Here is a 25,894-nt window from a genome sequence, read left to right on the forward strand (position 1 = left end):
TTTTTTGGGTGAGGAAAAACTAGCAGCATTAATTGACTGTAATGATGCCGAGACTTCCATTGGCTCGAGTTCTTCTCGCTTGAGAAATGTCTCCTTCAACTAGTTTCTCATGAGCTTATCTAAAGACTAACTACTACAAGCGAAGTCGTGAAGTTCAGAAATGGGTATAGATAAAAATACTAAATTATATATTGGGAAAAAGCCTTTAGTTTTTTAAATTTATTAAATGATATTAATATTTTTTTTATAAGAAAAATAATAATTTAAATTCCATCCAAACAAAATAATTAGCTAGTTGAAGTCTTCATTTTCTTATCGTTAATTTAATAAAATGTAATGTTTTTTTAATGTTATTTATTTAATAAAAACCAAAAGCATTAGAAGACACATCTAAAAAATAAAAATGATTTAAAATAAAAATTTAAAAAAATACCTTACGAGCTAAAACCCCTTTATCTTATTAACATGTTTTTTTATTTTTATTTTTTTGTAAAAATATTTTTATTTAATTATATGATAATAAAAATCAGTGATCACAATTAAACAACTGAATAAAATAAAAAAATAATTATGGTGGGTTGTACAAAAAAAATAAAACAATTGTTCAAGAAAAAAGAAAAATTAAATACAATTTCATAAGATAATATCTAAAAAAATCTTAATAAATCTAAGAATTTAAAAGAAATTATATACATTATATTTAAAATTATTTAATTTAAAAAAATTTAAATATCAATTATTGAAGGAAAAAAAGTCAAACCTACAAGTCTAGGCAGCCTAACACGTTGTACCTTCATTTATTAAAATTCTTTTCAAATTTGGTGGATGGTCCATCTAATATTTTTTTAAAAAAATTGCAACCGACAATACATCATATACATGCCTAAATTTTGAGCACCACAAGGTTGGTCAAAAAAGTAGGCTATGAAAACTTTATTATCCAAATACTCAATTTTTAACATATTTTTATTTAAAAACATTCTTCTAACTTCAAGGCAACTAATTCTCCAACTAAAAAAAAAACAAATATTCAAATTGATTAAAAAATAAAAAAAAATCAAACAAACAAAACCTCACAACCCTAATCAGTGTTTTCAAGTGATATGATTGTCTAATAACACTTCAATGACACTACTCTTGTTAAGAGAAATATTGACACCAAATTTCACCATTTTTATAACTAAAATCAAACCAACCTACCTCTTTATTTATCATTTTTTGTTTCTAACAATCATCTCATCTCTCAAATTTAAAAACTAAAATATGAGTAAAATTAAGTTTTTGACTAAATTATATAATTTCCAGACTAAAATGATTAAAAAAAAAGGACAAATTTCAAGACTAAGTTTTCAACAACAAAAAAATAAAGGCACTAACACTATTTTTTTTTTTCTGAAAAAGCTACTATTTTATCAAGTTTTTAATTTTGATTTTTTTTTATATAATTTTTCACAACCAAGAAAATTGAATTCTTTACTGCAAAATCAAGAACCAACCCAGTATCAGGATTTTTTTGATATTACAATAACCCAACAGAAAGCAATAGGAAACAAATCATCAAGCCAAATCACCACATGGTGTGAAATGATAAAATTGAAAAGAAATTAATAACCAAAGTAAAAAAAATAAAAAACAAAAAAAAGTTTCAATTTCACCTTACTTTCAATTTTTATCTCTTCATTTTTTATTTTTTACAAGCATTTAAATCAAATTCTTTTTACTAAATAAATAATCAACTCAATGTTGATATTTTAAAAACAAGATATTTAAAAACCCAAAAAAAATTAACATAAAACAAATTATAAAATTCAATCATCAATCAACATAATTTCAAAAGATAAAATTAAAAATAATCAAGAATATAAAAAATAAAAATAAAAATACCATTCAAATCCATATGCTCTAGGCCTTTATGTTCTGTTTTTTTTTTTTAATTTAATATGTCATTAGAATAATTAAGAATTCGTTATTTATGAATACGAAGAAGAATTTAAATTTTGACCATATGAATAAATTTAGATTAGGCTGGGGATATCTCTCAATTATTTAAGCAAAATCCATCCTAGCCCTCGTCGACTGGCTAGGAGAGTGTATAAGATTTTTGCATACCTACAATAAACTCATCAACCAATGAGGAGAAAGAGGAAAATCCACATGGATAGGATTGTGGACCTCACCAGACCCTATAAAAGAGTGATTCTCCTATCCCCTATTCATCAATCAACTCACAAGGAACAGCAGCAGCCACTCCACCCTCTGCTTAAAACATAAAACATGGCAAGCATGACACTTTCATCTACTTTCACAAGCAAAGCTGTTCCTTTAAATGGAATCACTGAGTTTTCATCAGCCACCTGCTGTGGTAATGGCAGAGTCTCAATGAGGAAGGCAGCAGGAAAGGTAGCTGCTTCTGGGAGCCCCTGGTACGGTCCTGACCGTGTCAAGTACCTTGGACCATTCTCTGGCGAGCCTCCATCTTACTTGACTGATGAATTTCCTGGTGACTACGGTTGGGACACCGCAGGGCTATCTGCAGATCCTGAAACGTTTGCCAAAAACCGGGAGCTTGAGGTTATTCATTCTAGGTGGGCAATGCTTGGAGCTTTGGGATGTGTCTTCCCCGAGCTTCTTGCCAGGAATGGAGTCAAGTTCGGCGAGGCAGTGTGGTTCAAAGCTGGTGCTCAAATCTTCAGCGAGGGTGGTCTTGACTATTTGGGAAACCCCAGCCTAATCCATGCTCAAAGCATTTTAGCCATTTGGGCAACACAGGTAGTCCTCATGGGCGCTGTTGAGGGTTACCGCATTGCAGGAGGCCCCCTCGGTGAGGTCACCGACCCCTTGTACCCAGGTGGCAGCTTTGATCCCTTGGGGCTTGCTGATGATCCAGAGGCATTTGCAGAGCTTAAAGTCAAAGAAATCAAGAATGGGAGACTTGCCATGTTCTCCATGTTTGGGTTCTTTGTGCAGGCCATTGTGACTGGGAAGGGACCTCTAGAGAACCTGGCCGACCATCTTGCTGACCCTGTGAACAACAATGCTTGGGCTTATGCCACCAACTTTGTACCTGGGAAGTGAACTTAACCGTGATGCATTGGACATTTCAGTCAGGCAACTGATACTTGTCGTTTGTAACATAAGCTTTAAGTGCATTTATGCCAAGAATTTACTGAATTCAATGATTCAAAACCCACATACAATGAAATTTCAAACTTATAAAATGAAACCAAATCTTAAATAACAAACTGGTTTGATTTACATGTAAACCCCAGATAGATCCCCGGTCCTCTTTTGGTTCTGAAATTATGCAGGTCAATGGGATCTTGTCGCTTATTTGTCGGAAATTTGCCCAGCCTTCTCTTAATGGGGGTGAAAAGCAAATTGGAAATATGAGAAAGAATGGAAAACAGGCTACAGACCTCGTTTTGCCAGGAACCATTTTCTCAAAAATTGATCCCCCAACTTGTGCCTTCGAGTGTTGAAGAGCCAGCTGGCATGTTCAGCACGTCACTATGTCAACATTGAGTGTTAAACATAGGAGACTTTAAGGTGCACATGGTCATACCAAGACAATTAGCACCATTGTCAAAAGTTTTAACGAGGGAGAACCCAATTGTCAAAACCACCTGCATCTCTCCCATCCACAGCCTAAGACGCAGAGAACTCAACCATTTGCATTCCTCTCCCAGCCACTGCAATTTCGTAGTGGTTCCTGAATTAAGACAAAAAAGATACAAAGAACAGTCATATCATAAAATCAGAATCATAACTCTAAAATGCTTATGCTGGCAGCTGTGATGCACATAACTGGCTATGCTCACCTGCCACGGGCTCTAGCATGCAGTGCTTCTGGCTCTGGAACACTAATGATCAAATAAGCTTGTTCAGTTAATTTACAGTTATCCTGAAGAAGCCAGCATCTGATGCGCTGATCAAGACCAGTAGAAAACACCCACATGCCATCTGTCCAAACACCTTCATGAAACAAAACCAATTTCAATCAGTCAATGGCCACAACAAATGCGTCCAATACATCAAATCTAGAGAAGACCTTGCTCAAAATTTCCATATGGTTCACATTTGTCCTGCAAATGCCAGAAAAAGACTACCAAAATATATAAAATCAACATTACAAAGAACATGATTGAAAAGATGCACCATGTATGGAGGGTTATAGAAAGGAAAAACAAACTGTGAAGCCTTCTATATCCACGTAAACACAGACTTATCAGCCATGGTTTCCAATAAATAACCAGCAACTAAAGAGGGGATGAGTACTTGGAAAATCTATAGTAACAACATTTGGACAGCCGTGAACATGAGACCGAAGACATTAATGAAACAACAACACAAACTTCCCTCATTTGAAGAAGTAATTTCTATTTTACCTTTTATGGCAGAGCTATGAGCTGAGATGATTCGGTCATGATATAAAAATCTGATCCTGTACTTGTTTGTCTGGCTTTGTCTACAACAATTATTCTTCATGCTTTCAGAACTAGTGAATAAATTGATGAGATTTGATGTCACGACATCAGAATCCTTCCCTGTTGATAATGGTGACAAATCAAATTTAAGACAGTGGAGTGCTTGATCATCGCCTCCACTTATTACACTGAATGCAAAACCATTTTCAGAACTTTGAATATCCTGTATGTCTGAAATATGAAGAGAGTTGACCCCTGATTGGTGAACATTATTGAAGACATGGAAAGGCCTTATTTCACATATTCCTGGCAAGGAATTGACACTATTCACTTCTGGTTCATGATGTGTGTTGTCTACAGCTTGAGAACAAACTATTGTGCAGTTTTCCGCGTCACTTACTGCTGTTGATGCTTCATTCATAGGATGATTTGCCAAATTGCAGTTAGTCCTCTCTCCAGCTTTTATTGCAACTAAACCATCACCTGGTCTATTTTTAGGCACACCGCTGCTTAATGTTCTCCACCATCGTCCACCCTGACTTCCTCTTCCAGTGCGTGGCCGTGTTTGACAATTTATGGACTTCTCTATGTTCAGTGTTGATAACCGCTGAACAAAAGCCTCAATATTGTCAGTTAGATCCCAAAAGGCAATACTTCCATCTGTAGCTCCACTGATCACAATATACACATTTCCAATTCGAATGTTCTCTGCGAATCATGAGAAATTAATAACTCCAAGTAAGAATTTGGCATTAAAATACCAAAAAATACCAAAACATAATTAATTGATGGACAGGGAGTTTAATAGCACTTTTTATGCCATGTTCTAACAGTAATCAGCAAGTCATATAATTAAACCTTCAAAAGGCAAACAGCTAGGAATGATGACATGCTGCAATGTTAAAACTGGTGATGATAGAGGAACCAACAAAGCCACATCGAACCTGCAAGGAAGTAAGAATAAAAAGTGATTTCCCCAAGGGAAAAGAAAAAACTAAATTAAAAACAATTTAGGAGCACCAATTAATGGTTTACAGTTGTCGTCATGAATACCATAACCGATGTGGTAAAACAAGAGCTCGCAGTGCAAGTGTTGCATCTGAGCAAGCAACAACAACAAAACAGACAGTCAACCTGAAGGAAATAGATGGAGGTATTATTTCATTGTATTTGGATAAGTCGGTGCCAGGATAAAATCATCACAAAAATTAAAGCTGTCCCATCTCACCTGGAACCAGCACACTTCACCAGAAAAGCAGTGACAGCCAGATATCTCCAGTCATCCTCATACTTATCATCATAAGAAATTTTTGAATATCCCTCTCCCTTTTCCAGTAAAAGTGGTCCTGATGTTACATCAATATTCACATTAAGTTCTTTGGTTATTCCTTGTATGTTCTCAGCTACTTTTGTTTTTCCACGAGAACTGGAATTTCTGGGAGGCATGTCAGTTGACAGCCATTTGAAAGACATCAATGAGGATACTTCTGACGAAGGCTTATAGCCATTTTCGTTTTCCATTTTTTCTTGTTCAATAAATACATTTTCCTTGTCTAGATTCCTATCTCTCAGTAGCCAAGAAGTTAGCACCCGCTTTGCCCCAACCGAGATCAACAAGAAAGGATTATCCATGTCCCCTGCACAAGTGTTTTGTCTCTTTGTCCAATCTGACAAGTTGGTCAAGTCCGAAGCAATTATGTGCATCTTTGATACTGAGCATATTGATCTCACAGCAGATCCACCAACATGTTCCCCAAGCAATTTTGATGTAAGCCAACCCTCAACTCCAGGAATATACCTACACCAATCACAAAATTACCTGCCCGTGTTTGGTTCCAAGAAATGACAAATCATTTGGACAAAAAAATGAATAAAAATGCGGGGGTTGAGGTAGGGGAAGAAATGAAGTGCTGTGAGAAATAGTGGAGGCCAACACTCTAAATATGCATAAGAGGAGAGACATGTCAGTGTTCTTGTGACCCACCAACAACAATGTCATTAAAAACTCACTTGATTTCAATTAAAGTGGCAACTAATTACTTGCATACATACTTACCTAGTCAACCTCACAGTTCCATCCTCACACCCAGTAGCAATCCAACTAGATCTATCAAACTGAAAATCATTCCCATTTGCCTCAACAAGTGTATTTTTAGAAACAAAGCATAAGGAGTGCATCTCTCTCCCATGAAACTGGGTGTGCAAATTCTGGGGAAATATCTTCCACTCCCTTTCTGGTACCCATTTTCGATGAATATAGATTATCTCATCCTGAGAGGGAAAAAGAGATGAATATATGAGACCAAGAAACAATAAGCATAAGGAAATGTTTGAGGACTACAATGACACTCAGTAGCTTCCAAAATTAGGCCCTCAACATTAGGGGACTCTAGGATAAGGAAACACTAGAGTACAACAATATCATTCAGCAGTCATTCTACAGCTTGTATCAGGTTTACAACATTAGGAGACTCTAGGATTTTGGAAGAGACTTAAATGCATAGTTGATGAAAAGTGTATTGTGGTCAATGAAAAACATTGGGAAACAGAATGTCAGAAGAAAGATATCAAGAAAACAAGCAAAAACAATGAGATGGTAACCATTGTTTATATAGCATAATATCATTTTGTAGCACAGACTGCAACAAAGGTGATATAACTCTCAAAGGTGAATGAAAAGTCTAATTACTAAAGTTGTTTATCATTGTTTAAGATATATTTACCTTCTCTAGCAAAATGAGGAAGTAGGGTTCTGTTCAATCTCATTTAAGTGGTACATCAATATATGGTTTTGGATAGTGGCTTACTGAGGCGAAGAATCATATTCAGAGTCCTAATTCTTAAACCTTCACTGTCATAGAAAATCTGGTTAACTATGCTAGCATCTATGCACCCTCAATGGTGATCTAAGTACGCAATCTCATTGGTGATCTAAGTCCTAATTCTATAATGGTTAGCAGCATATTTACTGATGATCAAAAAGAGTTAACTGTCACACAAAACCAGTTCTTATGGTAACTACTTGCATAATTACCGAACCACATAGCAGTCCCAATCTCATCACATACAAGTCCAAAATATAGCAGTACCACTTGTTGATGAGACCAGGAGCCTGTTCCGTAAAGTTTTGCTTGGAATGTATTGTTAAACTAATAGAAACCAAAAGGTACCTTGACATATGCAAAACAGCTCATCGCCTCTGGTACATCACCAAGATAATAAGAATGAGGACGTCGCCATCCACCACATGGAATTTGCACAACCTGCTCCAAGCATCAGTAGAAATAAAACAAATGTTTAGTCATGAACACAGGATGGGATGAATACTTGAGAGAGAGAAACTACCTTTGCCTCACTTATTAAGTTCCAGATTATAAAATCTGTTGATGCAAAACCAATAGCATATCCACAATTAGCCAAATCATCGAGGCAGTTGTTATCGGCAGAGACAGATTGAACTAAACTCAATTCTTTTACTTGTTTCATCCCAATAAATTCCAAACCACACTGGTCTGGGTCATATTCTAAATAGCATATGCAACCATCACCTCCAGTCTGAAAAGAATTGTAATGACAAAAATTTAATACATGAAAGTCCTTGCATACAAACTTGCACACTAGGAAACAGAAAACATGCAAGCACAATTCTCTCTCCATCACTAGAGAACCATAGCCATGCTTTAAAAAAATTTGGATGTTTCATGCCATGAAATGCTATTTTTGTTGCACTGTAAACAGGTGTGTATTATGAACTATTCCTCCAATTTGATTATGCACATACTTGTTTCCTAAAGGATTCAACTTTTTTCTTTCTTCCACACTGAACACAAGAGAAGTCCGTATAATGCATCATAGCAATCCATCATTACCAGCAAACACTCAAAAAGTGATTCGTATCATACCGAGCGTATTTCAATCGTGTCACTCAATTTAGCAACAGAAATGTTGGATACAGTTGATATTCCATGAGATCCTTTAAAATAACACAATGGTGAAATTTTTATTTCTGGAAGAGTAGGTTTGTCCAGCAGCAAGCCCTTTGACAAAGGGAAAAGAACCAGATTTCCACGCAAATCCCCACATACCAGCACCTACATTCAACCATAATGAACAAAGCAGCATATGAGATGCTATATGAATGTTTAGAAGTCACTGCGAGCTCACAAAGCAAATGAAGTTACATATTGGTTTCAAGCAATAAAAGATTCCAGATTTGTAATACCTTTTACTCTCATATTTAACAAACCACAAATCCCCTCAAGTATAAAATTAGAAGGAAAAAAAAGGCTTTACTTCATCTCTTTGTAAGAAGGAAATAGTTATCTCTTATTTTCTCATGCTCCAGAAGAATTGTGGTTATTTCACAAACATTTGAGAATAAAAGTATATACAGCAACATGCATGTACTCATGAGTGAAAACACGAGAGAGAGAATAAAAGTATATACAGCAACATGCAGATACCTCATCCTCAAATGATGCATCTAGACACATAATCCGAATTCCAAAACATGATGTGAATTCTGCTATAAGGGATGCATCAAAAGTTCTTCCATAAGTGAGAGAACCAGATGGTAAAGGATCGCTTAACCTCCATAGCTTCAAAATTCCTCTAGGATCAGCAGTAAAAATGAACCTGCATAGCAGAGATTGGTGATGGTTTGATCTGAATAATAAAGAAAGATGCAACCACAACAAAAGTAGCAAGGCAAGATGAGTGATCTCCAGATGATAATGCATAGGCATTCTGGCAAGCATTTCAGAATTGCATGGCACAAAGCATAATTTAATATGATACGAGGCATGGTATAATTTAAGAATCACCTGTTTTTTTTTTCTAAAAATATGACCTATATATTTGTGGCAGACAAATCACTCGAAAAATGATACTATGTAATAACAAAGCTTTTGAACCATTAGAAAAAAGATTAAAAAAAAATGTCTGTGGTTGATGTTTTAGTGATAGTAACATAGAAATAAATCCTGTCCCTCTTGCATGTTATCCATGTACTGCTCAGGGAAAGGATACAAAAGACAAATGAGACATTTTTAGCACTAGTGGCATCATTACCTACATCCCAATGCCTTGCACCAATAGGTTCCTAAGAGTTGTCTCTCTTTCCCGGCTGACCAGGTGACGGTGAAACCCACTTCAGGAGTGAAAACGTCACCCATAATTCTCACAATTGTCATGTTTCCTTTACCATCTCCTAAAGCAACCCAGTCATCAACTCCATTGGAATGTTTGGGGAGTTTTTTGGACAGCAAATCCATACAAACAATCGGCACCTCTTCACTGAGCTGAGCAAGCTTTGTCCATTTTACATCCACAGTTCCATGTAATCTAGCATGGTACAGATAACCATTGTTTGTCGCAACATAAAGAGTATCTTCGCATGTGAAATGCAAGCAACGTACATATTCACTTTTGCTGCAATAAAAAAAGCCAACATTTTGAGCACATATGAACATTATACAGGATGAAAAGAATAGCAAATAATGAAGACACCAGTAGACGGTGTAGACAATGATGAAGTCTATTGCACAAAGGAGTATGAAGTATGTGAGCCAACATTTGATGGGTTTGACATTGGAGATGAATGCATTTCCATCACTATCTACCTATTCCAATGCAATTCCATCAATTTTTTTAGGCCTAAAAGAACATCAAAATGAGATGGAAAGTCTCATGTCAGAATACCAATGCGTAAAAACCGTTCCCCAGCCTCTCAACTCGAGAGGAAAACCTGCATGTAAAAATATTGTGCAGGAAAAGCCTCGTTACCATCATTAGGTTGTAAATTACAGGTAAACAGTACTCCTGCCCACAAGATGCTGCAGGTGTATATTGTGATTTAACTGTAAATATAACTGGTGATACTTATCTATATGGATTTATTATAATTAAGTTATATTTAAATGATTATAATTAAAAAAAATCCAAGTCAGATTTAAACAGACAAATCTAAATCTTATCTTTATAGTTAATATTAGATGACTTGAAGAACATGCTTAGAAAAATCTTAGAAAAAGTGAAACAAAGGTCAAGGATCAATTAAAATTAAAATTTAGAAGAATACTGTAAGTAATAACATTTTTACTCAACGAACAGCCATAGTAGTGAGACAAAATGAATTATAGCAAAATACTAGTAAAATTTTAAGGCCCTTTATTAATGTATCTGCTATACAAAGGTCAAGGATCAATTAAAATTAAAATTTAGAAGAATACCATAAGTAATAACATTTTTACTCATGAACAGCCATAGTAGTGAGACAAAATGAATTATAGCAAAATACTTGTAAAATTTTAAGGCCCTTTATTAATGTATCTGCTATTGGCTGAATCTCGATCTCGTATCAACAGATTCTGAAAGAACTAACTGAAAAGGAGGAATCCCAATGTTGAGTAGGAACTGGAGTTTAAAAGCATAAAGCCATAAAGAGGTTTTTTTACAAGAGAGCAAGTACCTTAATAAAAAATAAGGAAACACAAATTAATTAGGTAAATTAATGAATATGGAAAGTTTATGAAGATGTTGGAAGTTTTGTTCCAAATGCGAAACCAGAGAAATTGGAGCCCAGAACCAGCACCAAAACCAAAATATCATAGCCAGTTAGATCACTCTTGGTTTGCATACAAAAGTAGAGGACATTAAGAATTTTGCTCCCTAAACATGTAATGAATAAGAAAAACAAGGGCAAAACTGGTAAAAGAACCAAAGCACTCATTGGCAATTTAGACCAACAGCAGCTCAGGCCAGCTAATGACAAATAAATCTCGAATCAGCCCTGCAACTGATTAACAAAAAGCCATAATAAGCAAAACAGATGGAGAAAACACGGTCTTAATACCGTGCCAAAACCACCTTAGCTAAGCTACAATGATCTATGGTGAACAGGCTCCTCCAATTCTAATATTGTTATTGTATTATATATATATAACTATAAATTAATGAGTTGAAGAAGTTCTGATATTAAAGATAAATTACCTGTCCATGAGACCAATATATTCAGATGAATTAGGGATGCGACAGGTAAATATCTCCATTCTGTCAATGAATGGTTTTGATTCAATTTGTCCTTCCAAGCTCTGGGAAATAGAAGCAGAAACTTGATGCACTTTGATTGAAGAGTCAAATCCAGCAGTAATGAGGAGTGAAGAGGTTGGATCATACAAACAACGCCATATACCTCTTCCTCTGTATATAAAAAAACCAAGAATTCACCAATTAGGCAGTGAACTTCTACAAGGCCAGTAAAAAACCTGTTCTTTGAGAGGTTAAGAATGAAAATTGTTTTTTTGTTATGGAATTATGACCATGGTGACTCCTACTTCACAATTCTGTGGAAGTAGGGCCCCCATATAATCGCTTACAATTTTGTAACTTCAAATCTATGCAACAAATAGGCTCCAATCTGAATTAAAAATAAAACGCGATTTACATGTGTTCCTTAATCATCTTGAGCTGTTTGCCATCCAATCTCCATACACGACATGTACAATCTTCACCAGCAGTGACAATTACCTAAGAGAATAAATGGAAGAAAGGGTCAGCATGTTCCAGGCAAGAAGAAAAGAAAACAAAGACATTAAATTGATTTACATGATCAGTAAACAAAGTATGTGGTAGGATGTGGTAGAGTAGTATCAGTAAACAGATGAAAGACGCATTATAATTAAACGGAAATGAATCAGGCAAAAAATAAACATTTATCTAAATCTACTTGTAGGATTCTGCTTTCTGAAAATTGAAGGGCTGCATTTCTAACTAGGATTGAATTTCAAAACAATGATAGATGATGCTACTGATACATTCACCAATGCATATGAACGACGATGGAAGAATTTATCAACCGGGAATTAATGAAGGATGTATTAAAAATACTTGTTTCCCCTGACATTCATGCTTAATTGCTCTAATCATGAGCTTGACCATTGAAGGAAATTAATTATTGATTGCAGCCATAATAGTTTATCAACTTCATTCATTCAAAGTCACCCTTTGGGCATGGCATAGAACTCTATGCACAAGCTAACTGACAGCATCCTTTTAACTGATGGATACACTGGAAAAGTAGAGCAAGATGGATTCAAGAAAATAAATACTAAAAATGCAGCGCACATGAATTGCTTTCTGACAGAAAGAATGGGACGAGAATCAGCAATCTACTTATAATGAAATTCTTAGGAATTTTGAATTGAAGTCAGAATGTGCATTCCTTTCATTTAAATATTCTTTTAACCAGAAACGTTATCATATAAAAAAAAATAGGTAAACCAGGATCTTATAGGACTTACAGAATCACAGATACAGCAGTCCCAAACTCTAGCATTATGACCAAACAGAACAGGGCCTGCAACCTTCTCCTCTCTGTTATCTGAATCTTTCAGCTCATCCCTAACAGCCCAGATACGAGCACTGTAACAATAAGGAAATTGCATTATTGAAACCACTTCATAGAATAGAAATAAGGAGTGTAAGAATTAAAAAAATTCTTCACCTGCGATCATCAGAGACGGAAACCAGTTTGGATCCATCTGAGGACCATGCTATGCGAAAAATTGAGCCTTCATGTCCAATAAGTCTGCACATATGAGCAGATTTATGCTGCTGAAAACGAAGCTGGGAAGAGTCGGGTAATGAACAGCTCAAATACATATCATCTTCCAAGAGACTTGTTGAAGGCAGCCCACCAAGTTGAGGTTCTACAGGAACCACTTTCCAAACGATGATCTACCCTAACCCAATCAAAGAAAAATTATAGCTCTATGAATGAAGTAGAAGGAGCCATATCAATCTCAACTATCGATAACCAGTGTCATTACAGAATAAACATAAATCAAGTAAAGATGAAAGCAGACATGAGGAAACGTTAGGCACCTCATTGAATATGGTACCGGAAGCAATTCTTAAAGTTTCTAAACTGTCACCCCATAACCGCATGGAATACAAAAGGCATCTCTCTACAAGTCCACAAAATATCGAAATACATAAGGGCAAGTGAAATAAGAAGGGCAACCACACAGGCAATAAATTTTGGTAAAACTAACCTGGAGATTGAACTTGAAGAACTACACTGGACACCGACATATCCCAGAGATGGACAGAGTTATCACTACATCCAATTGCAAGACATTGTCTCTCTTCCTGACTTGAAGAGACTGCAGAGTTCTATCGCCAATTCCAAAGAAAAAAATAAACAAGGAACAACACTATTTTAAGATAAAAGTAATGAATTGAACGCTAAAACAGAAGAAAAGAGAAGTGAGTTACCTTGAAGAAGGAAACATCCAAGACCCAATGAGTGAACTTGGGCAAGCAATGAATCAAAGCTAAATCTGCATTCACTTGCGAAGGAGTTTGAATGTGTAAGTTGAAAAGTTTGAGTCTTTTTTCACCGAAGACAGCAATTTTGAAAGAAACAGTTAAAGAAGGAAAGTTCGATGACTCTTCTTCACTGGAGCTGCAAGTAATTCCATGGACACGAATTCCATCAAAAACTTCAAAGGATTTTATTATTTTTCCTGATTCTAAATTATATAGCAGCAGTTGCGATCCTGTGCCTGTTTTAAATTCAAAGAAGAAACAATGCTAAGAGCACAGAAAATATAAACTGAATTGAAACTGTAAGTAATGAGGCGAGCACGAGAGTTAATAACGAGGAAACAAGAAAAAAAAAGTACCAGCGAGGAGGAAAGGGAGAGAAGAGAGGTTAGAAGGAGGGTGGAGGAAACAGAGAGCTGATATTTCTCCTAGGTAATGCCCTCTCTCTAGTTTCCACCTGCTCTGTTTCTGCTGCTGCTCTTCCATGGCTGCTGCCTGCTGAGCTTGAGTAGTGTTTGCTTAAAAGGTGTATAAATCGTAAACAAGACTTCGTTTTAAAGAGAGAAACAGAGGGAGACTATTGTGGGCCGGGCTTACACTTTAACTAGCGCATAAAATTATGTCCAAAATAAATTAAAAAGAAAAATGCGGTGAGCGTGGATCGAACACGCGACCTTCAGATCTTCAGTCTGACGCTCTCCCAACTGAGCTATCCCCGCCGGTTGGCATTTTCTATCATGTTATATACTAAATATATAATACTTTTCTTGGTCAATAGATTGGCGTTGACTAGTTCTTTCTGGGGCTTCTCCTGGACCATATAATAGTTATCATCCCAGCTGCTTTGTGCTCATCATCTTTTTTTTTTTTTTATCTCTGTGTGTAATCGAGTGAGAAACGAGACAACAGCAATGGGAAAGTCTTTCAAGGATGAGTTCACTTTCGGTTCGTTTGTTTCTATATTGCTATTCCATCTTTTCAATGTTGTTGTTTTCTTTTTCTAGGTAATATCTATACTCTTAATTATTTACAGAGCAAAGGCTGGAAGAATCACAAGATATTATTGCCAAGTACCCCCTTCGAGTTCCCGTGAGTTCCTAGAATCTTCTGTGGAGTCTTTGATCTTTTCTTCTTCTTTTTTCTGCGCAATTATGATTAATTTTTTCATACTATATCTAAACGTTTTGAATTTTAAGTAATTTTTAATCGTTCTGCAGGTTGTCGTTGAAAGATACTGCAAAACTGACCTTCCTGAGATGGAAAAGAAGAAGTAAGTCTTAATTTCGTTTTCAGCTTTGGCTAATCTTTATTTTATGTATGTTTCTTACTGTTTGATGATTCAAACTATTTTTTATTATTATTATTATTTTGTGGGTCATTGTCCAAGCTTAAATCCGTGTGTTATTGACCAGACCTGGTTGAGATGATATGCTCTTTTTCTTTTCTCAAGTATTGAATTGATAGCATGGATTCTCGTCTTCGTCAGCGGTTTTTTTAGTTAAATTATTGTTTAATCCGTACTTCCAGCATGTTAATAACCTATCGGCATGATTGGGATTGATGGACATAATGGGGGAGTAGATCTGCACTCTTACCTACAACCCGAAGAGCGGGGTTCCATGTATTGATTGTGTGCTTATCAGCCTATCAGCAGAGGGTTCCATCTCTTGATTTTGAGGCTCGACGACAGGTTTGTCTCGGTCGTTTAAGTGGCCTAATCGAAGGTGTAAAAGGAAGGGAAGGCAGAAGAAAACCCTCTTTGTTAGGCTTCCACACATTAGAAACCCTAGATTAAATACCATGGGCCAACTATTAGAAGTGCTATTTAGAGTTGCTTTCAGAATCAGTTGGACAAAGTTAGATGGCAAGAGCCTCCCCTGTGCACACCACATGTGAGACTTGGGTGTATGACATTAATTAGTCTTCTGATTGAGGAGAAAAAAGGATGATTAGATGGGCTGGTAGCTTTACAAGGGGATTGCTGCCTTTAAAATGAGTATAGAATGGATGTATCCTACGAATATCTAGAGTTTAAACACTGTTACAAGTAACAAGGTCAATGATCGCTTGCAGAGATAGGTTTTCAGTTTGTGCTTGTTTTCTCTTCGGATGGGGAAATGGGTTTTTGGAATAGGCAGGAGGAGATGGATAAATCAGAGGAGATCCCTCCTTATTGTAACAGGCATCGGGCACATTGCAGCGTTTCTAGGGAGAAATCCAATTTGAAAGAATCTGCTACGGCCGATTATTGCATCTTTATAGATGAGCAATAGATGAGCAATCCTCCTATATGAAATCAACTCGGAGTCAATCCTATACAGGCTACTGTAGGCTTTGCAGCATTTCATTGAATCTAAGCTTTCCTTGTTATCATGGGGATGGAGGTGTTGTGAATGCTGATAAATGTTGCATGCACATAGTACTTTCTCACTCATAAGTAATAATGAACAACTTGGTTTATACATCTCAATATCTCATTTATTTCTCTCATTCTTTCGTATAGATATCTGGTTCCTCGAGACATGTCTGTTGGGCAATTCATTCACATTTTAAGCAGTAGGCTTCGTTTGACACCTGGGAAAGCCCTCTTTGTGTTTGTCAAGGATACCTTACCTCAAACAGGTCAACTCACAATTTGCTACCATTCATCTTCTTTAAAATTCTGTTGCATGGTGTTTTCTCCATGATAAATAGCTAATATCTGGTACCCATCACTTCTTCCTGCAGCTGCTTTAATGGACTCCGTTTATGAATCCCTGAAGGACGAAGATGGATTTCTATACATGTGTTATAGCAGTGAAAAAACCTTTGGTCATACTGTTCCGATTAGTTAGCAATTGAATGTCACTGTCTCCATTGTGGATCAGTGTTTAAAGTCCCCCTTACTGCTACATGAACTTGTTCCTCTGATATCTGTAAATCCTATAAAAAAAAACAAAACATCAATGTTATCTGTTGTGTTTTCTGGCAAAGGAAAAAAAAACTGCATCATGCGAACCTGGGAAACTATTCTATTTCTTCATCCTCGTTCATGGAATGTTAATGAGCCAAGTGTAGATTGGCCTTCATGAGTGACTACTATTGCAGCATTGGAACCATGTCCAAATTCAACCTTCATGTCATCAAAAATATTTTAATCGCTGTGAAACAATTCAAAAATGGTAGGGACTGTCGGCTGCTGTGTGGAAGAGATCAGTGGTTAGGTCTTGGTGATTTATGATTGGATTTGGGAGTGATAGCGTGTAAGGGAAAGGCTGACGATGTGGGTCTGCTGCTACCTGTCATTGGATTCCAGCATGGAAGGTTGCGGGTAGAGTTTTGGTTTATGGGAGAGAGTGCTGAGAGAGGGGTTTGGTTTCTGCTCCTTCTATGGACACTACTGGTTGCTCCAAGAAACCAATGGCAGATCTGGACTCGAAGAAGAATGTCTCGTGAGCCTCTTGGGCAAACATTGTGAAATCGGACAAGGGCCTTTCTAGTATGCAACTTGAGTTTTTCAAACCAGCAAAGCAAGGGGGATGAATTTTGATTGCGCGAAATGGCAGCCACTGGTCAAGCCCAACGGAAATGTTCACTGGTAGATCACTTTGTTGATTGCAAACTTCCATTCTCACTTGTTAACAACATTACTCGCAGGCTATGGAGCAAACTCAGTTTGATTGATGTTGTGGCTAATGGACAATGCGTGAGAACAAGGGAGATAAACCTCAACCCTAATTTTAATTTCTATCTAATATATTGTCTAAAGAAACCTCAAGATGTTATGTAGAAATCAACATGCGAACATTTTACGAAGAAAGCAGTCGTAATAGAAATATGAGCATCTTTATGGACTAATGGGCTTTCCGGGAAACGAAATGTTATAGTCAGGTGGTCGGAGAATTTGAGGGGAAGGAGGATTGAGGCGACAAACCGGAGGAGAATATTTGGGAATTTAGATTTAAAGTTCGAGTTAGAATTTACAAATTAGGGATGAGAGTTTGTGGGTAAGTTGTGTTATGCCCCAGGTTGGTAACTGTGCTACGCAGTAAAATATTTAAATGTTGTAAGTATTTAAAAAAAAATTAATAATTCTAAATCAACTAAATAAATTGAATTTATTTGAATCACATAAAAAAAACACATGCAGACTGATAAATAAGGATTAAAATTATAAAAAAAAATAATACACTGTCAACTTGGATTAAAAAATAAAATTAAAAACAATAAAACTTTTATAAAAAAATTAAGGAAACAAATAAGATATTATAAGAATAAAGATCAAAATGAAAACACCAACATATGATGAAAAACACCTAAACATGTATAATTTTTCAATGTATTTTTTTAGATAAAAAAAATCAAAATGTAAATAAAAAATCTTATGCACGCATTCAATTAAATAAATCACGAATCATTGTGTAAATAAATAAAAAAAATTATTAACGATAAAAAAAAATAACTGAAAAAATTAAGATATCACTGTAAATCAAGATGTTTAATATCTTAATACAGATTATTTATCAAATTGTGTTTAATGAATTTGTTTATGAAAATTAATTTATAATAGAGATTTACACACATAAAATTTATTGATAAAATAAAATAAAAAATATTATTTAAGGTTACACATATTAAAAATATTGTAAAAAATAAATATTTAATATATATATATATATAGAAAAAAAAATTAGAGATGAATTGTACTAGCTCTGAAAAAAATTAAACACACTCAATATAATTAAAAAATAATTGCTTTTCAACAGAGGATAAAAAAACCCAAAAAATCATAAATAAATGGTATTAATTAAATTTTAAATTTTAAAATTATTTTATAAAACACACACACAAAAGGCCATTAATATAAAAACAAATTGAAAAAAAAGATGAGGCGAAACACTGCTGGGTCTAGCAAGCTAGACCAAGCGCCTAACCTAGTAAATAAAAGGCTCGTGTGTGGACCTTTAATTTTTAAAAGTTTAATGAGGTGAATGACGCGTTGTCTGTTAATCCTAGAATCTAACCACTAGTTTGGCTAGGAAAAGGGTTCCTTTTTTATGAAAAAATTGATTTTCTATCGATTTTTGACCCAAAGCACCTAAAAACCTTGTTAAAACCAATTAATGACCTCTAAAACACAAAAAAACAAAAAGGTCCAAAACTCGAAATCACCTTAGAACCATAAATCTTTCCGAACTTAGATTTTTTTTAGGTGTTTTAGAGGTAAAAAAAAACACCTAATAAAATTTCCTTTATCACTTGGAACCATTTGACACAAAAATCAACTGTTCTGGTTGCTTGAATCTTCCTCAACAACAACTTTCTCTTTCTAAACTGGAATCCGACGATCCCCTCTCTCTCCTTCACCAAAAAAGAATTAAAATTAAGGAAAATAAAATTTTTAAATATGGAGGATGATAATGAACTTTCTAAGAAAATTCTAAAGAACCACCTATATTACACGTGTGTTTCACTTTAGTCCCTTGTCTTTTAATTAAACTCTCACATCAACAAAAACATGCAATTGAGTCTCAATTTGAACTAAAAAAGGTATAAATGTGCAAAATAAAATATCAATAACCAAATTAAACTTTTCCAAAAATCGAAATATTAAGTCCAAATTGAAATATGAGAGAGTGTACAGTAACATTATCTACATTAAAAGAGCCACACGCTGTATATGCTCTCATAATAATGGGAATAAATTAAATTAAAAAATTATGTTGATGTAAATTATAATTTTTAAAAGAATATTTAAAAAGAAAAGGAAAGGAAAGGAAAGCAAAAAGAAACCGGTCCACCGCGTGCCGAACAAAGAACTAAAGGTGGCTAACGGGCCCATACTTGGAGACCCAATCCAATTCAAATACCTGGGAAATAAATTTTTCCCTTCCACCATCTTTTTAGCGATCCATATTTTTTTAAAAAAATACATTTACAAAATTACCCTTATTAAATCAGAAGGACTCGTGCGGTGCCCTGAATTTCACAAGATTCTAAAAAAATCCGAATTCTTTCCCAGCATCAAATATCAAACCGCTTCATTTTCTAAACAGGCATAAAAAAAAATTATACACACACACACATATATACGGACGTAAATACACAGAAAGGCTGGTGCCTAATTCCTAACGATCCTCTGTTAATTTTGATTCCAAATCCCTAGATCTATCGTCGCCAATCGACCTCCAATTTCTCAGTCTCCGATCAATTGTTTGAAAGAGAGAGATGGATGATAGCTGTGCGGTGTGTGCGGAGGCTCTAGAATGGGTTGCATACGGCGCGTGTGGCCATCTTGACGTTTGCTCCACGTGCGTGTCTCGGCTCCGTTTCATATGCGACGATCGCCGCTGCTGTATCTGCAAGACCGAGTCATCTGTGGTTTTTGTCACCAAGGTTAGGCCTGCCTTTTTCAAGTTTTAACTTTTTTTTTTATTGCTAATGCTTTTTAGTTATGATGATGGATGTGCTTGATTGTTCATCGATAAATCGAATTTGTAGTTAGGTAATGCAATTTTTCTGCTTTTCAATAACCAAGTACGAAATCTTCTAAGGGCTAATTTTCATCTGTTGGCAAAAATAGAGGTCTGACTGATTTCTGGTTTTGAGTATTTACCAAGCCATGTGAAGCTTCTTTGTTTTTTATAGACCCTCTTAGGACGTGGTAATAGTGAAGCAGCTAATTTTTGAACATACGAGTCTTTTCCTTTATCAAAGAAGAATTTATAACCAAATCGACTAGTTTAAGGACTGTTGGAAGCATTTTTGCTATGTGGCAGCGAATGCTATATGTAAAGAATAACGATGAAAGAATTGCAAATCGGTATATTAATGCCAGAACATATATGCACCTTGAAAGGTAATATGTAATTGCTGGGAAACTGGACCTTGATGGTAGTTTTTCCATGGATATTTTGCAGAAAACAAGCATTTTGCAGATACAGCATTTACTGTAGGAATGTAGAGTCAGTGGAATCAAAATCTAATACAATCAAGACAAAGGGCTCATCACTCAGGATTTTTTGGGCACGGTTTCTTAGAGACTATAATAAATGGTTAAGATAGCCCTTATTGTATTTTGCGCTTAATATGAATGATATTTGTTTTTTAGTTTCCTTTTGAAGTTATCTTTTTATTGTAGTTGCAAATCAATACATTTAAGGTGTATTCATGGGAAGTAAGTAATATATACATGTAGTTGTATGCTTAGTTTTTCGATTTCCTTCACTGCTTTTGTTCATATTTGTGATTTCTACTGTTCATCACATGGATTTAATGACACAAAAAGCTTTATATTTTGCTGTTCTTGCAGGCTTTAGGGGATTATACAAGGATGATTAATGACTTTTTGCTCTTGCCATCTGAACCAAAGGAGGGTCGAATGGGATCTTACTGGTACCATGAGGACACACAAGCATTTTTTGACGATGTTGACCATTATAAAATGATAAAGGCTATGTGCAGATTGTCATGTAGTGTATGTGACAAGGAGGAATCAAATGATGGATCCAAGCGTCGGGGGAAGTTTAGAAATATTAATCAGCTGAAGGGTCATTTATTTCATCAACATAAATTGCATATGTGTAGCCTATGCTTAGAAGGACGAAAGGTAAGATCCTCATGCATATGATCATGTACGACATATGTTTTCTTGTTTGAAATGATTGGATATTAAAAGTCATTTTTAGGTATAATCAAGTTGAGATTATTTAGAATTTGTGCACACGTCTTTCTTTTTGTAACTTTTATTTTATTTTTCAGGCATCTTATTTAAGGCAACTGTCAAAGTGATTTACATAGATTACTAATGTTATCTTAAAGAAATCTATCCTTTTTGTTTTTTTGGGGGGTTTTGTAACAACTTTTGGATTCTTTTGAATTTGACAGGTTTTTATTTGTGAGCAAAAGCTATACACTAGAGCACAATTGAATCAGCATATAAGCACGGGTGATTCTGATGTTGACGGAAGTGAAAGTGAAAGAGGTGGCTTTATGGGACATCCCATGTGTGAATTCTGTAAAAAACCATTCTATGGAGATAATGAGTTGTATAAACATATGTCAACCGAACACTACACCTGTCATCTATGCCAGAGGTGATGCATACTATAGTTTGTACACATGATACCATAAGTTAAGTACATTTTTAGATAATCTCAAATAACTTTCTGCTATGTACAATGCAGGCAGCATCCAGGACAATATGAATATTACAAGAATTATGATGACCTAGAGGTGAGACTGCTCATCTGCATTTCTTTCTTTCTGTTAATGAGGTTATGGTGCTGACACTTCTTTATGAGTGTTCTTTAACTAAGAATATTTTTCTAAACAAGTGAAAGTTGTCTGTCACAGATTCACTTCCGTCGAGACCATTTTCTATGTGATGATGAGGGCTGTCTTGCCAAGAAGTTTATTGTCTTTCAAACTGAAGCAGAGTTGAAGGTGATTGAGAAAGCTCCATTGACTTTCATTCTTTGTGAATACTGTTCAAGCTCCAATTTCTTTGTGTGTGCCCCCAAGCTGCACAGGGGGGCAGAATTGGGGTTGGGGATCTCTGTTGGTTTAGTTTTCTTTCTTATTGCTTGTTGGCCAGTTCAACTCATTTAAGATTGTTTTTAAATTTCAGAGACATAATACAATTGAACATGCTGGTCATATGTCTCGTTCTCAGCGAAATGCTGCTCTCCAGGTACATATTATTTTCTACTTACAGAACTGCTCCTTAATGGATTTGGTTTTTTCTTGATGATATCTGATCACCTTTTTACTTCTTTTTTGGTTCTCTCATTTATGCACACCTGTTGTGGCTATTTTTGTCTTATTCGTTTGCTGATTTCCATGAATCAGATACCAACTAGCTTTCGATATCGTCGAAGTAATGAACAAGATAATCGTCATGGAAGGGGACGAACATTCCGTCGTGATCAATCAGATAACCAACTCTCCATAGCCATTCAGGCTAGCCTGGAGGCAGCATATTCAGAAAGCACATCTCGTGATCGATCATCCAGTGCACAAGCGATCTCTGATCATGTAGATTTAAGTGATATTGATCCAATAGTTCAGCCATTTGAATCATTATCTGCTACTGATCCTGAAACAACATTGAGATATCTTCAAGCCTTGGGGCCTTCTTCTAGGAATGCACCTTTGCAAGAATCTTCCTTTCCTCCTCTCTTTACGACTACAAGCAGTGGTCAACAAAAGGCCAAAGATGAATCAGAAAGTTTGCCTAATAATACAATGGCGACGCATCTTCGGCGCCAGAACAACAGAAATGCAACAGTAGTCAACTCACCCCAGCAGTGGCCGGCAGCAAGCCGCGGACATGTATCAAGTAGTCCAGCACTATATAGGCCTACAGTAGATACATCACCTTTGAGTTCAAGGAGTTCTGCTAGTGGACCTGGTCTCTCTAGTTATGCAAGTTCTATTCAGTCCCATGCTCAGACTCGACCTGCAGCAGTCCGTGGGCATCCCTCAGCTGGTTCAGTGGGGATCTCAGGTACTACAAGTAGGATAAGCAGCACTGCATCAGCCTCAAATCTTGCTGACTCTGGATCATTGAAGCCCTCTGTCTCAGATTTTCCTCCAGTTTCTGCAGTGCCGATGCACAAGATGCCTACTAGTAGCCAGGTTGTGCTGAATGTGGAAGAATTTCAAACTGCAAACAAGTCATTGGTGGAAAAGATACGTGCTGCTCTTGAAAATGATGAAGATAGATATACTCTTTTTAAAGACATATCTGGACAGTATCGTCAGGGTTCAATTGACACAGGAGAGTACCTGGACTATGTCCAGCAATTTGGCTTATCACGTCTCATTCCTGAGCTGGCTAGACTTTGTCCTGATGCTCAGAAACAGAAAGAGCTTGTTGAAACCTACAATGCTAGTTTGAGAAGCAGTGGGAAGAAAGAGAATGGCTGGGGCCGTGGTAGTGCCCAGTTAAAAGGCACTAATGGATCCAAGGAAGGCAAGGGAATAGCTGAAAATGATAGCAGTTCAAAGGATAGATTGACAGATAGCTTTATTAATACTGTTCGAGCACTGCAGTCAAATTACAAGCCTGTGGAAGATGAGGCGCAGCTGCTGTCAAAGGATGGATATCGGGCTGCCAAAGGTAAGTCGAATGTCATGCTTGATGAGCGGCAAATGGAACCAAGAATCCAAAATGGCTCTTTATCTGCCGGTGATGGATCTAGTAAAAACCTAAAAGACGGGGGTACCGAGAAGCAACGGAAGAAAACCTCCAAGGTTCATAGAGCAAGGCTTGGTGATGGCTCAATGGCGGCCCTGTTGGATCTCCAAAACTCCGAACCTGATCCTCGCGAAACAGTGGAGAACAGGATAGACGATAGCAGTAACTCAGTAGGAGGGTTACCTGTGCGTGGAGTCTGGAGAAAAGGTGGGGGGCAAAAACTCTTTCCATGAACAGTATATCATCATGGTAAAGAAATGGGGCCAATTATTAAACAATAGAGATGGAATAGATTCCAGCAAATTCCTTCGAATTGCTGCGGTTTTGCAACGTGACTCTCTTTTTGAGCTTAGTTCACCATTTAGGTGATGAATGCTATTCGATGTTGGTTTTTGTACTGTTATGTAATTGAGGTGATGGGGTTGTCCATCATCGCATGGCTATCTTTTTTTTTATATCAGAAAGTGTTCATAGACATCACGAATGAAGAAAGCAGATATGATTAATAGATGCTGTGTGATCTGTCTCTTACAGGTGAAGTAGCTATGAGGAATTGTGTTTCTTATATCTTTCTTTATTTTAATCAAGTGTCTTTGATTGACAAGCAGAAAGAATCATGGTTTCTATCATGAATTAATTGGAGGACACGTATAAACTTCCTGATGCCGTGATTGTTTAACGTTGGGACCATTTAATTAAATAAATAAAAATCTAAAAGAGGTTGTAATTTCTTTGTATTTATAAATCAGTAAATACTGTTGATTTTAATACTGTTTTAGTTATTGAAAATACAAATTCAATTCAATTTCATTCTCTCGAATTGTTTTGATTAAAAATTAAATTTAATAGTTTATTTTGATTATTTTTTATGAAATTGTTGCAGTGTCAAAGTGTAAAAAAGATTATGATATTAGATTGGATCTTGATTTTGCATATATATTATTTATTAAAAAAAATAAGAGGATCAAAATTGACAATAAAACAAAAACAAAGATATTATTCATTCAACGCTGGTTTTTTAAATTTCAGTTTTTGTCTTTTTAGTTTGACAATTATATATTTTGATAAAGAATTTTATTTTAATCACATTTTAATCCTAAATTTGAGAGGAGAGAGAAATAGTATTTAAAAAAAGATAGAAAGATAAAATAATTGATCAGATTTCATGAAAAAAAAAATCAAATTTAATGTCAATATATTTCTTGATGCGAGTATAGTCATTTAAGTATTTTTGAGCTTTTATATTGCCGAAAAAAAATAAATCAGGATTGAGAGCTTATTTTTTGTTTAATTTTATGTTTATGAACCGATTTAGATGGTGTTTAAAGCTGAGAAATTAATCTATTGAGGTTCTAAGGATATTTATTAGGTTTTTTAAAATTAAAATAAGTTTAACAAATAGTTGTTTGAATCCAAAAAAAAAAAAAAAAAACTTGATTTTCCAACACCTTTCTAATAGCTAAAATCTTGAAAAGAAAACGGCGCATTATTTGCTTTAATTCTTTTTGAGAAAAATAAAAGGGCATACAACTTTTTATTTGTCCTTGCACAAAAAGAAAAGTCAAGCACACGTGACCTATCTCTTTGGCCTGAGCATTTGGCTCTTTTCTAATTTTTTCTAATATTTTTTTTTATTTTTATTGAAATACACTATAAAAAAAAATACTTGACGTGATATTTAAATTACTATTCAATTTTGTCATAGTTGTTAAATAATATCATGTACAATATTATTTCCTTGTTAATGCGTTTCAATTGTAATTAACAAGGAAATGAAGTTTAGATTGAAAAAAATATCTCTCCTTCATAATTTTATTTGTGATCCTTTATGTAAATATCTTTTTTATTATTATTATTTAATTAAATAAATAATGAGTTACAAAAAGTAAGGTTATTAAACCCGTTAAAGACCATGATCTATATCATATGTTGAACGGGTTAATCCAGTTTGACACAGGTCTAT

General features: G+C 35.4%; 4 protein-coding genes and 1 non-coding gene across 10 annotated transcripts; 3 read left to right on the forward strand and 2 right to left on the reverse strand.

Annotated features, from left to right (window-relative positions):
- Positions 1-2,032: 2,032 nt before the first annotated feature.
- On the reverse strand, positions 2,033-14,273 carry LOC7460491 (uncharacterized). 6 transcript variants are annotated; one of them, XM_024595192.2, is made up of 20 exons: positions 14,111-14,273; positions 13,701-13,990; positions 13,478-13,598; positions 13,308-13,390; positions 12,928-13,160; positions 12,725-12,845; positions 11,869-11,951; positions 11,415-11,624; positions 9,495-9,854; positions 8,888-9,059; positions 8,327-8,515; positions 7,770-7,979; positions 7,595-7,687; positions 6,481-6,695; positions 5,653-6,222; positions 5,478-5,558; positions 5,283-5,368; positions 4,386-5,132; positions 3,819-3,972; positions 2,033-3,709 (listed from the first exon to the last, which is right to left on the reverse strand). In XM_024595192.2, the coding sequence occupies exons 1-20, from the start codon at positions 14,235-14,237 to the stop codon at positions 3,646-3,648; spliced, it is 4,209 nt and encodes a 1,402-aa protein (XP_024450960.2). In that variant the 5' UTR covers positions 14,238-14,273; the 3' UTR covers positions 2,033-3,645. The 6 variants fall into 6 exon arrangements, with proteins under 6 accessions (XP_024450960.2, XP_024450961.2, XP_024450963.2 ...); XM_024595193.2 differs by lacking the exon at positions 14,111-14,273 and having other exon boundaries at positions 13,478-13,588; positions 13,701-13,837; XM_024595195.2 differs by lacking the exons at positions 13,308-13,390; positions 13,701-13,990; positions 14,111-14,273 and having other exon boundaries at positions 12,928-13,165; positions 13,478-13,562.
- LOC7481433 (chlorophyll a-b binding protein of LHCII type 1) lies at positions 2,275-3,171 on the forward strand. Its single transcript, XM_002302762.4, has one exon. The coding sequence runs from the start codon at positions 2,275-2,277 to the stop codon at positions 3,073-3,075; it is 801 nt and encodes a 266-aa protein (XP_002302798.3). The 3' UTR covers positions 3,076-3,171.
- Positions 14,274-14,397: 124 nt separating the features above from the next.
- TRNAF-GAA (transfer RNA phenylalanine (anticodon GAA)) lies at positions 14,398-14,470 on the reverse strand. The gene has a single exon. It is a non-coding gene; the product is annotated as a tRNA-Phe (tRNA).
- An 86-nt stretch (positions 14,471-14,556) lies between these two features.
- On the forward strand, positions 14,557-16,826 carry LOC7460490 (autophagy-related protein 8i). The gene is made up of 5 exons (XM_002302761.4): positions 14,557-14,696; positions 14,785-14,840; positions 14,969-15,021; positions 16,255-16,373; positions 16,479-16,826. The coding sequence occupies exons 1-5, from the start codon at positions 14,663-14,665 to the stop codon at positions 16,583-16,585; spliced, it is 369 nt and encodes a 122-aa protein (XP_002302797.1). The 5' UTR covers positions 14,557-14,662; the 3' UTR covers positions 16,586-16,826.
- A 2,910-nt stretch (positions 16,827-19,736) lies between these two features.
- Positions 19,737-24,439, forward strand: LOC7481432 (uncharacterized). Its single transcript, XM_024595543.2, has 7 exons — positions 19,737-20,126; positions 21,043-21,339; positions 21,618-21,826; positions 21,917-21,965; positions 22,086-22,175; positions 22,360-22,422; positions 22,581-24,439. The coding sequence occupies exons 1-7, from the start codon at positions 19,959-19,961 to the stop codon at positions 24,162-24,164; spliced, it is 2,460 nt and encodes an 819-aa protein (XP_024451311.1). The 5' UTR covers positions 19,737-19,958; the 3' UTR covers positions 24,165-24,439.
- Positions 24,440-25,894: the final 1,455 nt, after the last annotated feature.

This window comes from Populus trichocarpa, chromosome 2 (genome assembly GCF_000002775.5).
Source record: "Populus trichocarpa isolate Nisqually-1 chromosome 2, P.trichocarpa_v4.1, whole genome shotgun sequence".
NCBI lineage: Eukaryota > Viridiplantae > Streptophyta > Magnoliopsida > Malpighiales > Salicaceae > Populus > Populus trichocarpa.

What these genes read in the sequence shown, in the direction of transcription:
- LOC7460490 (XM_002302761.4), top strand. Translation starts at nt 14,663, where the DNA reads ATGGGAAAGTCTTTCAAGGATGAGTTCACTTTCG. An exon ending in CCTGAGATGGAAAAGAAGAA is followed by an intron (nt 15,022 to 16,254) that starts GTAAGTCTTAAT and finishes TCTTTCGTATAG; the next exon opens with ATATCTGGTTCCTCGAGACA. An exon ending in GGATACCTTACCTCAAACAG is followed by an intron (nt 16,374 to 16,478) that starts GTCAACTCACAA and finishes TTCTTCCTGCAG; the next exon opens with CTGCTTTAATGGACTCCGTT.
- LOC7481433 (XM_002302762.4), top strand. Translation starts at nt 2,275, where the DNA reads ATGGCAAGCATGACACTTTCATCTACTTTCACAAGCAAAGCTGTTCCT.
- LOC7460491 (XM_024595192.2), bottom strand. Translation starts at nt 14,237, where the DNA reads ATGGAAGAGCAGCAGCAGAAACAGAGCAGGTGGAAACTAGAGAGAGGG. An exon ending in TCTTCAAGTTCAATCTCCAG is followed by an intron (nt 13,391 to 13,477) that starts GTTAGTTTTACC and finishes GTGGACTTGTAG; the next exon opens with AGAGATGCCTTTTGTATTCC. An exon ending in GTGAAGTGTGCTGGTTCCAG is followed by an intron (nt 5,559 to 5,652) that starts GTGAGATGGGAC and finishes TATTTCCTTCAG; the next exon opens with GTTGACTGTCTGTTTTGTTG.
- LOC7481432 (XM_024595543.2), top strand. Translation starts at nt 19,959, where the DNA reads ATGGATGATAGCTGTGCGGTGTGTGCGGAGGCTCTAGAATGGGTTGCA. An exon ending in ACCTGTCATCTATGCCAGAG is followed by an intron (nt 21,827 to 21,916) that starts GTGATGCATACT and finishes TGTACAATGCAG; the next exon opens with GCAGCATCCAGGACAATATG. An exon ending in AGAATTATGATGACCTAGAG is followed by an intron (nt 21,966 to 22,085) that starts GTGAGACTGCTC and finishes TGTCTGTCACAG; the next exon opens with ATTCACTTCCGTCGAGACCA.